Here is a 12,955-nt window from a genome sequence, read left to right as displayed (position 1 = left end):
TATTTTTTTAATCAATCAATTAATTATGGCTAATATGTGTATATTTCTTTTCTAGTCACGGCCTATCCCCTCACACCTTACCTCGGCTGTAGCAGAAACTATCTTGGCCTCAGCCTGTGAGAGTGAGAGCAGGAATGCTGCCAAGAGGATGAGACTGGATAGACAGGTAATGCCTTATACTACACCTTTGGGAATCATTAGGAAGAAATGTATATTTGTAAATACAGTCTATACTGTCAGTTGTCAGTTAGTTTTGACATGTTGGAAAAAAATGCCAGGAATATTAAAGATATTTAAATATATGTACAGTATAAAGCAAACTTACATCTACGGTATGCAGTGCTCACCATAGAGGACCACCAAGCCCTTAGCGTGCTTATCCTTTATGGTCTATGATGAATGAAGCCTATTTCGAACAGAATGAATTGCAATATTGGGAATGAGCCAAAGCAACAGGAAAATAAGGATGGGAGTGTTATCTGACCAACTAGACTGACAATATGCAGTCCATCGAAATCATCAGGGCTGATGCTTGACATTTGTCCAAAATATGTTGAACTTTTTGTAAGGTGCATACACAAGTTATATATTTATCCAATTCAGTATATTGGATAAAAGCTATATGACTGAAACAGAACTGATGCACAGTTTAACCCCTTACTGCTGCCCACAATAGAATCTCTGGCACTGGCACAAAAGTACCGCAGCGCCAACACCAAAGTCCTGCTTGGATTTGCAGCTTAACAATTAAGCTAAACTCAGAAGAGGAGGTTAGGAGAAATAAATAGGAGCAGGCAGCTAGAGCAGAGTTTCTGTGGAAACCAGCAATGCCATTTCTTCACTCCAGATCTGACAGGTTTCAGAGTTTGGAATCAGTTTAGTTAGTGGCCCAACCATTGCTTCGGCTCTGGATTCCAAACGAGGATAGGAGTAATGTCACAGTAACTTCCCAGTTTGAGTGAGACAGGATGGTCTCTTTTCCCAGTACCCTTCCTCCACTGGGAGTCTCAAAAGACCTACCCCCTAGAGATGGTTTACAGAAACCCATTGAATTTGCCATTTACTGTTACTATTACTGTTGAGTGATTACTGATCAAATTCATTTTGTTTGATGAGCTAGAAAACCAAAGATTGGTTAGGTTCCCTGACAGAGAGTAAGGTTAGGAGTGTGTAAAGGTGACCATACATACATACATGTTACAGTTAAGATTGCTCCTACCCTCCACTAATATTTAGGGCTGAATCGTCATATATGGAGGAAGGAATTCTACCCCTGTCTGATGATTCAGCCCTAAACGCATGCTGGATTTAAATATTCTGTCCCACCCGATTGACGAGACATCTGATATCCAAGTCTTTTGCGATATTGGTCGCCTTGTCAATCCACCATACGTGTATGGCCATCTTAAAGGAACAGTAACACCAAAAAATGAAAGTGTATAAAAGTAATAACAATATTATGTAATGTTGCCCTGCACTGGTACAACTGGTGTGTTTGCCTCAGAAAGACTACTATAGTTTATATAAGTAAGCTGCTGTGTAGCCATGGGGGCAGCCATTCAAAGGAGAAAAGGCACAGGTTACTTAGCAGATAACAGATAAACCCCCATTATATGGGGCTTATCTACTAGTTATCTGCTATGTAACCTGTGCCTTTTTTCCTTTTTTCCACCTTGAATGGCTGCCCCCATGGCTACACAGCAGCTTATTTATATAGTAGCTTTTCTGTAGCAAAAACACCATTTTTTTGCAGAGCAACCGCACATTGTATTTTAATTACTTTAAAACACTTTATTTTTTGATGTTACTGTTCCTTTAAGTACAAAACAATAAATAATCCATGTGGGTTTTTTAGGTTTAGTAATGCAGTATTAACATAATAGTAAACCCTATAATTTTAATTCTAAATTGTCCTTATACAGTACATAGCTTTAGAAACAAGGTGGTTAACCTGAACAAGAAATGTCCCATAGAGAAAATACACTTTTTTGTGCTGATGCTTTTTATTTCCAGGCACATTTCCAGGCACACCTACTGAATAAAAAAAGATGCCATAACAAGGAAATCTGCCAAGAAATGTACTATAAATTAAAGTGGTATAATAAGTTACAGATCTGCACGATCTATATACAGTATTAAAACGAAATCTCCAATAAAAATGAACTGAGAATAAAAAAAAAAAGTTGAAGGTGTCTAGGAATAATTCTAAAAATATACACAAGAAATGAACACAGTTTTAAACAAGTGGAGTAAATAATTCTCATCATTAAGAACTGCAAGAAGTATTGCTTTTAGCTCTGTAGGACTCTAGGGGAAGATGAAGACAGCTATTAGGTCTCTGACAAAGCAATTATTGCCTGGATGCATACGCTGCAAGCTGACCTGACATTTGCCTCCGGACAGTTGTCATAGCAGCCATCTGCCCAGAACAGTTTGATGCGCAGATTTCCACTAGTTGCAAATAAAAGCACTTTCCTAATGTTACACGTTGTGATGCTAATAAAGTGCCCCCACGCTGCTACCTAATAGAAGTCGCTGTTATGGCACTCAGATATCATTTTACAAATACGGTGAATACATGTAGATTTGTAAATTATGCTAATGATTTACCTGAGGCGAGACTGGAGCACTACTTACTTGCTTGGTTACCTGGTAACGAGAGGATGCTGCTCAGGAAAACAATCCAAACATGATCTTGTTAACAAATGAGAGGTCCGGCTGATTAAACCTTGAGCGCTGAACACAGCCAACCAAAGAGCAATGCATGACAGCTGGCGTAACTAGGGAACAAGTACATCCCGCCTCACTCATATGTAAAGATAATAAGCATATGATGATTGGTTACAAATGCATTAGCCAACGATCTTATCTGGGTTTTAGAACTGGGGCATGGAAAGGTCCTGTATTATAACTATACAGAATGGAAGCTGAAGGCATATAAGAGGGGATACAATGTTACTATAGAATGTGCAAACTGGCATGCATGCAGTTATTTGAAACTGAACTTAAAATTAGTTGACCTTTTATTTCCCTATCAGGTTGTTATTAGTTGGGTAGAACATACAAGAAAAGCCTACCAGGGGCAGGCAGAGACCCTGCCACAGTTTCACAGGCAGTTCCATAAGGAAAAACACTGGTTTTGTAACCATTTGGCACCTGGGTTGTTTCCATAAACTGGATCCCTCTTTTACTGTACTGAAAAATATTTAAATATTATTAATACAGAGATAATTCAAAAAAACAAGAATTGTGTTTGACTCCATGGGAGATGGTATTCCTCTTCCTGCATAATAGGTTGTTTAGATATAGTTCCCACACCTGTATGATGTCCCCTGAAACCTTGACTTTGTGTCACTTTCTGTGGCTGTTAATAAATGGGTTAAGCACTTTTTTGTGCCTTTAGTGTGTGGCCCCTTATTGCACAACATTGATTTGGACTGATGCTGAGCCAGACATCTAGGGAAGCAAGCACCATGCAACATGATATCTAGTGCTGGATAGTATTCTGCATCTTATCTTAATAAAAACAGTGGCTTCTCCAATAGGGGACGTATCATGAAAAGGCAAAATGTATTGCAGATTCTGCTATTGTTAAGTAAAACAGTGAGCTTGCACCTAAGTTCCCATCTCAGCAACATCCTGACAGGTCTTGGAGCTCCTTGATTTATAGCTCAGCAAGCCAGGCTTGGCCTCTTGGGATCTGTAGTAAGTGTTGCTTCACACATATCTGGACAAGCATTCTGTAAACAGGTCCTGTCTTTTCCCATTGCCTTCCGGGGTTATAAATCAAGGCAGATATTATGGTTACTGAACTGTTGCTAAAAAAGGGAATCCTGATGGTACTTAGCATTTAAAGAAGACAAATCACAACTATTTTTTTACATTCTCTGTATAAGGTCCATTTCCCTTCTTTTATCATTTTTAAACACCAGAAACAAAACTTTGTAGCCCAGCTACCTACTATGTGGCGCCTAATAACTTCCTCTTCAGCAAACAGCAAATTCAGTGTTCAGAATCCAGTATACAGATAAGATATGGGATCCGTTACCAGAAACATGTTATCCAGAAGGTTCTGCATTACAGGAAGCCCATCTCCCTAAACTCAATTATAAGCAAATAATAATCATTTTTGAAAATTATTTTCTTTTTTCACTTTAATAATAAAACTGTACTTTGTACTTGATCCCAACTAAGATATAATTAATCCTTATTGGAGGCAAAACAATCCTATTGGGTTTATTTAATGTTTAAATTATTTATTAGTAGACACGGTATTGAGATCCAAATTGCGGAAAGACTCCTTATCAATAAAACCCTGGTCCCAAGCATTTAGTATAACAGGTCCCATAACTGTATATATTTTGGTATGTTTTTCAACTGAATTTGTAAAAGCTAGAACATGTTATTATGTATGTCACTACTGGTCTAAAAACCTGCCAATGACTAGGTTATATATTGGTCACCTGTTTGGAAACAGACATCTGATTGGTTACTATGAGTTAATAGTGGTCACCTTAATAATAATATGTTTTTCTTTTTTCAGGATGAAACTCCCCCGGCTGACAAATCCCATAAACAAGACACAGCACAGGTCACTTATTCAACATCCGCTGTTTCAAGCACACAAGACGTGTTATACATCAATGGGAATGGTACCTACAGTTACCATACTTACAGAGGGCTAGGGGGAGGGCTTCTAAATCTATCTGATACCTCTAACAGTGGTGAGTTCAACTGTGACTTGTTTTCTTTGAAGCTCGGTTTATATGATTTGGGTTTGAAAGCAGCATTTTTAGGTTCAAGAAATGAATCTACCTTTAATTTCAGCTGTTGTTCAACCACAAATCTATAAACTACCCCCAGCAGCACTGATTAATAAACAATATCTGCTAGAAAGTCTTCTTTATCAGCTTATTCACCGGTTCTGCTATGTGGCTGCCCAGAAAACATGCACTCTTGTTAGGGGGGACCGGGTGAGAAGTTACCGTCACTCATTGAAGGGGGGCAAGTCCTTTTTTGAAGAACTCAAAAAGTTAGTTTTGTTGGTATCTAAACTGTTTATCTAATCAGTATAATAATTCCTATGAATTTCTAGATCTAGACCATCTTCATTGTAGATGTTTAATCATTATATCCCTTCAGTGCACAAATTGGGGCTTGCAGAGTGATAGTACAGGAAGAATTCCTAACAGGTTAACTGTTAAGTTGCCAGTGATATATATATATATATATATGGTCTGACTTGCTCCACATTAAAGGAACAGTAAAACCAAGACATGAAAATTAATCAAAGTAATTAGTACTGTTGCCCTGCACTGGTAAAAGTTGTGTTTTTGCTTTAAAAACCCTACTATAGTTTATATAAATAAGCGTCTGTGTAGCCCTGGGGGCAACCATTGAAGCTGGAAAAAATTAAAAAAGGCACAGGTTACATAGCAGGTAACAGATAAAATACCATTGTATTCTACAGGAGTTATCTGTTATCTGCTTAGTAACCTGTGCCTTTTCTCATTTGAATGGCTGCCCCCTGGCTAAATAGCAGGGTATTTATATAAAGTATCGTATAGTTTCTGAGGCAAAAACACCAATGTTACCAGAGCAGGGCAACAGAACTTACTGTATATTTTAATTACTTTAAAACATGTTTATTTTTTTGGTGTTACTGTTCCTTTAACACAATAAGCATAGTGTTTTTTTCTGTTATACATTTATAGTAAAACACACCAGTTAACAATACAATTACAAGTAAGATCACTGACAGAAAATGGTTTATTAGCACATTAACCCTAGACATACCAGTAAGATCACTGCAGAAATAGATATTGAGCACATTAACCCATACATGCCAGTAAGATAACTGCATAAAATTTATTATGAACACATTAACCCCACAAATGCCAGCAAGATCATTGCAGAAAATGGCTTATTAGCATATTAACCCCAGACATAGTAAGATTCCTGCAGAAATGGATTATGAGCGCATTAATCCTAGACATGCCAGGAGGATAATTTTAGAAAATGAGCAAAAGGCAGATGCTAATAAGATCACTGTAGAATATGGAAAGCATTAACTCACCCACAAAATAGGATGCTGTAAACTTTTCAGCTTCTATTTTCCTACCTTTTTTTTGTACCAAAGCTGCTTGTCCTGCTCTGCCTCCTCAATAGCTGAATACCTGCATAAAAATGAAAGATGGCCGTCCACTCCATGGCGTTATGAATGCAAATCATCTGTAGAGTATCAGATGTAAAGTTCAGCTATGTTCCCAAAATAAACCAAGGGTGGGAATAGTGTTTAGTAGATGTCTCAGTGCTGAGCCAATAATGCCAACAGGTACCCCAACAACCTTTGTTACCTGTTACCTCCCCAGCACCTCTGCTGCAACTTGTGCCATTTCATAAAACAGGGGGCAATTTTTGTATGAGGACTGAAATGTCAAGTGGAATGCTGTGAAATAATGCTGCTAGGGTTAAAACATGTGGCAATTTTTGGCAATACCCTACAGTAAATGAGCCCCCTGGGCTTTAGAAAGACCATTGACATGCAACAGAAAACAAATACTAAATACAGTGTATAAATAAGGTGTTTTTATACAGAGGCCTTTGAGAACCAGTAGAATGCAAGCAGTTTGATACAAAGGTTTAATTTTATGATTTCTAAAGAAATGGAGGCTGTGTGTGTATATAATGTGCACTTGCCGAATAAAAAAACCCCATTAATGTCAAGGACATTGAATTACCTGTTTTCAACTATTACTTGGTTAATAATATTAAGTTACAATATTCATTCATCATTCAAATGTGGGTCACTGACCTGGAAGCCCAAACCTATTGCTTTGTCAGGCTACAATTTTATTAGCATTATTACTTTGTATTCCTTATATTTTTATTTATTCCCCCTTATATATTCCAGTCTCTCATTCAAACCACTGCCTGGTAGTACACTTGCACCCTGCCCTGCAGGTTTCTGAAATGACGCAGGTCTCAGCCCTCCAAAATGGAGTAAAAAGACCTGTCTGCACCCCATCAATACTGTGGTGCCTGCATTTGGCAATAAGTTAGGAAGCACCAATGGCTGCAGGCGAAGGAGCTCTGTACTTACCACCTAACGTATAGCAGGCAACAAGGACAGAGCAGCCTTGTACTTGCCAGCACAGCTAGCCCTCGGACACAGAAGCTTTTTAAATAAGGTTGGCACCTTTTTGAACTTTGGGGCCAGGGCAGGGGACAGGACCAATTACATTGGAGGTGGAAGGATGACATCAGGGTATGCTGGGTGATGTTTTGGTGAGTGTGACTTCAGGGGACAGGGTTAATCTTTGTAAAGATTCACATTATTATTTATAAACAGGATCTAATATGTATAACTCCAGACATCATGCATAATCATTGTACCCCCTGGCCAGTAAGAATACAACATGCCAATAATTCTCTTTAACTGATTGTAGAGTATAAGTGGAGATTTTTAGACCTGTCTCTCCAGCCTGTAGGCACGGTGTTGTTGTGTTAGAGAAACAAACTCACACGCCGTTCGGGGAAACTGCGCTTTATTATATACATGGAGGAAAAAACTTTGCTTCAAGAGGCTCTTAAGGCTACAACAAAGGATAATCCACTCCCAAATTACAGTAAAATGATGATCTATTGTTTGGGGATTAAAAGTAAGGTCTCTGTGACTCATTCTAGGGAGTTATCATAATCACAGCTCTTATTCCCGCTGGAAGATGTTTCTAATACAATTTGAGGTGGAATCAAAATAGAAGAGACTGGAATGGTGTAGAAGGGTAGCACAAAATGATTAAGCACTGCCACAAAGCGTTATGAACATTAATTAGGTACAGTCTTTGTTTCTGGTTAATTATACAAACATGCCCAGAAAGTACAGACGATGAGCAAACAGCGCATTGCTTTTGCATAAATGTAGATATGGCAAAATATTCTGATTCACAGATGTGAATGGTGTATATTACTGTCTTATTTGAAAGTGGCAATTCTGTCACAGAATTCTAAATTTAATGTAATGAATCCTGAGGAGGAAATGAGCTGTTTTTATAGCTAAAGCCATGGCATAAGCTACAGAACTGCTGCTTGCTTTCATTCATACAGCAGCCATGCAAAACAAGTAGTATAGCCCCACAGCTACTCACAGCTTCCAGATCCTTAGTATAGAACATCTTAACACTTTTGTACGTGGCCAGAGCGGGTGTTGGCGTACCTGTGCTAATAACAAATCCTTATCCTGCAAATGCAAGGGACATTAGGCTCTATGTGGATATTTGCTATTCACACAGCTAAATGTATGCTTTTTAGTGTACAGCATGTTTATGCAATGTGGTCTTCAGCAAAACCCAACGTATTCTTTTGACCTGGGTATGCTTTCAAGTTTATGTACTGCGGATATAATGTGGTGCAGATTTGCTCTTATGCCAAAGACTCAGAATACTTAATACTTTATACATTGTATACAACCTTTCAGGGCTTAAGGTACCCTTTTATTTTGCCCACCACAGTATTGCAATTGACTTTTGTGTAACATCAATAACTAAACAAATACCCATCACATCCTTTGTGCTGCAGTTCATTTGCTGTAGATCTCTCTTGCCTGGGATACAAGACAAGAGAGATACAGCCAATAAATACTCCTCTTATTCCTGTAGTCTTATTAGTGATCTGTCTGTCTCTTTTTCTTTTTATTCCTACTCCAGCCCTTCATTTACTGCCTGTGGGTATCAAACCGATATACAAACATAATCCACATTTATGCCCCTGGGTATAGCAAATTATTACATTCTCATTCACTTTGGTTGGTGTATCATATCATTCAGGCTATGCTTCAGGGCCACTCCTTCATCCTTATGGGCCAAACAGACCTATCTGGAGATGACCATCCCCATGGCCTAAATCAGTCCTTGTCCAACAGTTTTCCATTCAGCTCAATCAATAATCTGCCAAACTCCATGGATATATTAGCTGGTAGTGCTATTATTAGAACCTATGCATGTGCCAAGAGTGGACAAGTCGGCAGGCAGTATCAGTCTTTAGTTAGAATGGGTCTCTGTCAGTTTCTAGCAACCAGGCAGTCATTTTGGGCCTATATAGTTGCACATAGATATATACACTTTTTATTACTAAACATATTTGCTATGAAAAGTACTTGTGGTTAGAAGGTAATAGCTAAACCTTCCAATGTAGCGGACAGAATATAGATGACCTCAGTTGTTTGTGTTGTCTGAGAGTGGAGACATTGAATTAATGATGGCTAAATCCTGATTCTTTGTCTTTTGCAGGTCCCACTGATCTGAGCATGAAGAGGCCACTAGCAACCAGCTCTACAAGCCCCAGCAACACAAGCAACAGAACCCAGCTAAACCCTACTGAAATTAACGCAGTGAGACAGCTGGTTGCAGGTTACCGAGAATCTGCAGCATTTTTGTTGCGTTCAGCAGATGAACTGGAAAACCTCATTTTACAGCAGAACTGAATCATACAACCTCTTCCCTGGTCTGGTTTAGCCCTGGGAATCCACAAATGACATTCTCATGTGCCAGAGTGGGCCCATCTTGTTACAGCACTGATGTGTAGAGGAGTTAATTACCATAATGCCACACTGTTTTTGATCCATGAAGTGATGTAAAGGTGCTGCGGGTGCACTTAAGACCTTTGACATTATGGGGGTCTTTGATGTGTCCAGCTTTTTGTTCTCGGTGTGTCAGTTTAAATATTGCATATGTGGCTGTTGCTCATTAAGTCATGCAAACCAATGAAGCAGATGGAGAACACTGAGATGGTCATTTAGTTCAATTTCCAAGTGCAATATTAGTGGAATGTGCCACTGACTCTCTGCAAGGAAAGCTCCATGGTACGGCAGGACAATGCCAAGATACACTCATGCTAGAAATTTCAATGAAGGATTGCATATTTTTTAAATAATAGGATTTTTTATATGGTACTTTTTTCATGCAGACATTTTATTTATATTTCGATGATCTTTCCACATTCCCTAAAGGTCGCTGATGAAATATTTTTGAATCCCCCTTTTCTTGAACCCCAGGCAAATTGTTAGCTACTGTTTTAGTTGCAGGCTTATTTAATTAAATCCTTAGTGCTAGGAACGCTCCAGGCAAGCTATATGAAAAAGTTCCTTTTCTTTCCAATTGTTCCTTTGTCCTTTCAGTGCTGGGAGTAGGGCTGTAGGCACTAGGTTATGTGTTGGAATAACTTGGTATTCACCATATATATATTTTAAAAATGGGATGAGATAATGGAGAGTTTGGCTGTCCAACAACATTGAAACACACTTGCCAATGTCTTGTAGTGCAGTTACACTGTTGGTTTTGTTGGCTAGTAGGCAAGTGTTTAGCGCTGTGATAGCAGCCTCAAATGTACTGATATATTTCCCCTTTATATTATGGTGATTGTGCAAAGCACTTCTGCTTGCAGGATCTAATGTCCACAACATTTATTTTGTAGTTTAGTTTAATATGTCCAGTGCACCACATAATATATATATATATATTTATTAGCGCTGCTATTAAGGTTATGTAGCAGACAGGCCTCGGACCAGATCTAGAGAGGAGGGTCCCCAGGCAATGAGTGACTAGACTTCACTTTGCCTTCTGCTTCCCCCTTCTTGGAATAAAAGGTGAGAAAATAATATGTGCTCCATCTGCAGGTAGACGTAGCTCCTAAGGGAAACGAATCTCTGCGAGACCAACCTGCATCCCTTCATCTCTTTAATCTATACCTCCCCAATGTCCCACTTTCACAAGGCGGTCCTAAATCATAATACTGAAAAGAAACAAGACTCACAGGGAAGAAGTTGGAGTTAGGGTGAATACTAGGAGTGAACTGGGTAGATCAAGTAAAGCCAGCTAGGATGTCACAATTTTTGCTTTAGAAATGTTATGGTTGATCTACCACTTCCAGCCTTACCTTAACACCTGAAGGTTGTTGGTGAGATGACCAAGGGGCAAACACCCCAATACAATAATAATCGCACAATATAATTTATACCTTTTTTAAACAAGCAGGGATAAGGGTCAAATGCATTCTCTTTCTCGCCCTAAAGCCAACATGACAGATTCTTCAGTTGATGGAAATCATAAACTTTAAGGTCATGTATTTCTTCCAGCGTCATGGAGCTGCCCCTTTAGCAGGATATCCCCTCACTGTATTACATTAGCCATTCTTGGGATACACCCGTAGCTCGTACCCCTCTCTATGACAGAACCCAGGCGGGTAACTATGGTTTGGCTGAGCTCTATCATTAACCCTGCTGCTGTTCCATGCAAATCCTTCTCTGTGTGGTTGGAGACTGATGATATTTAAGAGGCTGCAAGTGACAATCTGATAATTTGCACTCTGGTGCGATTTTACTTATTTATTTCTAATTTATTTTTTATTTTACTACTGTGGCTTTAACCACTTAGGTACCAAGGGGTGATTAACCCTTTCTCCATCAGATTGGTTAGCTGAACCCTTCACTACCTATGCTGGTTGTAGGAAGGGTTAAATAAAGCAAATTTCACAAAAAAAAAAAAAAGTGTGTGAACTGGACACGCCCACCAGACAGAAAGTTGTACAAAAACTGTATATTGATCATAAACTCCAACCGCTCTTTATTTCCATTAGTAACGACACATAATAATAATGGTGTTTATTTTTGTGCACTGATCATTATCACTTTTGCAGTAGAGAAGTACTTTTTTTGTTCATGGCACAAGTATAATATGTTTAGTTGTTTAGCTTTTGTTGAATATCATGTCCCTTGTGCATTCCTGAATTTGCCTTATTTCATGTAAAAATGTAATTGGGTTTTTGACAATGAGTTTAAGGCATCAGTGATATTTTGTACATAAACATACCTGTTTTCTATAGACTGACTGTGATTGTGACTAGGTAATGTGCACTTTTTAATGTAACTGTGGGCATTGCTATGCTTTTCCTTTGAGTGTTTCTAGGGTTACTGTTGCTTACTTAAAAAAAAGAAACTTTTGTGATACTGTTTGTGAAATATAATGTGAAAAAGCTATTGAATTATGAATATTTTTAATATATTGTACATTATTACACAAAACATCTTTACGTTGTGGACCAATGTTCACAAATTTAAATGAAACTCAAAGATTGAGGGCTGACATTTCCTCTGGTTTGTTTGGATAAATAAATTGATTTATGTGTAAAAAAAAAAAACGTGTGAGAAAAAGTTTTTTGAGAGGGGAAAAAATATGACACCTGCTTGGTTGTTAAAAATAAGGTCAAAATAAGGTGTATAATACACAGCAGCCATGAATACTCTGTAAATGATAGCCTTATAAACAGTGCTTAGTGGTGTCATTAGTTATAATTGGTGTTTAGTGATGTCATTTGTCACATGACTCAATGAAACTTGTGTATTATCATAAATAATGTACCCCCGTTATTAAATATAAGGATATTAGAAGTCGCCTCAGAGTCCTGTATATGTCACGGAAGTCCTTGGTGTCTTACAATATCCTTTTATTTTTTTATTCACTTTCTCTTCAGCGAAAAAATTTGTGAAACTACAGAAAAATAAGCAAATGGCAAAAATTGCGAAACGTGGGAGTTGCGCAACTTTTTTTTTACTGTTTTTGACGCGTGCCCTTTTTGGATGCAATTGTGAATTTCCGCTGTGAAATTTCACATTAGTTTCGCAAAACAAAAGTGTAATTTTGCTGCAAATCCATGCCTGGCAAAAAATTTGCTCATTGCTAATTCACTATATAACTATAAGCATATGTTCTTTTTACAATATTGGTATTCTAGAGTTAGCCACACACATGGATGGCCACATTCTATCCTATTTTTTTGGGCTGATGGCTCAAAAGAATGACAACCAAAGAAAGTGAGGAGCAGGTAGGGTCCCTCTTCACTTCGTCTGTGGCAGCACCCCCAAATGTGGTACTTTGGCTGATGAAAACATCTCTCGAGTTGG

General features: G+C 38.3%; 1 protein-coding gene across 3 annotated transcripts in view; it reads left to right on the top strand.

The window, feature by feature from the left end:
* Positions 1–12,177, top strand: part of nol4 (nucleolar protein 4) — a 150,394-nt gene extending 138,217 nt beyond the window's left edge. For 2 of the 3 annotated variants that reach the window (XM_031903924.1, XM_031903922.1), the window contains 3 exons: positions 56–166; positions 4,544–4,724; positions 9,288–12,177. In XM_031903924.1, the coding sequence (XP_031759784.1) occupies positions 56–166; positions 4,544–4,724; positions 9,288–9,481 (486 nt within the window). In that variant the 3' untranslated portion in view covers positions 9,482–12,177. The remainder of the gene's footprint in view (positions 1–55; positions 167–4,543; positions 4,725–9,287) is intronic. The other variant, XM_031903923.1, reaches the window with a different exon arrangement.
* The last annotated feature ends 778 nt before the right edge of the window (positions 12,178–12,955 follow it).

This window comes from Xenopus tropicalis, chromosome 6 (assembly GCF_000004195.4).
Source record: "Xenopus tropicalis strain Nigerian chromosome 6, UCB_Xtro_10.0, whole genome shotgun sequence".
NCBI classification, from domain to species: domain Eukaryota; kingdom Metazoa; phylum Chordata; class Amphibia; order Anura; family Pipidae; genus Xenopus; species Xenopus tropicalis.
Note: the sequence above shows the minus strand (reverse complement) of the source record. Positions and strands in the feature narration are given on the sequence as shown.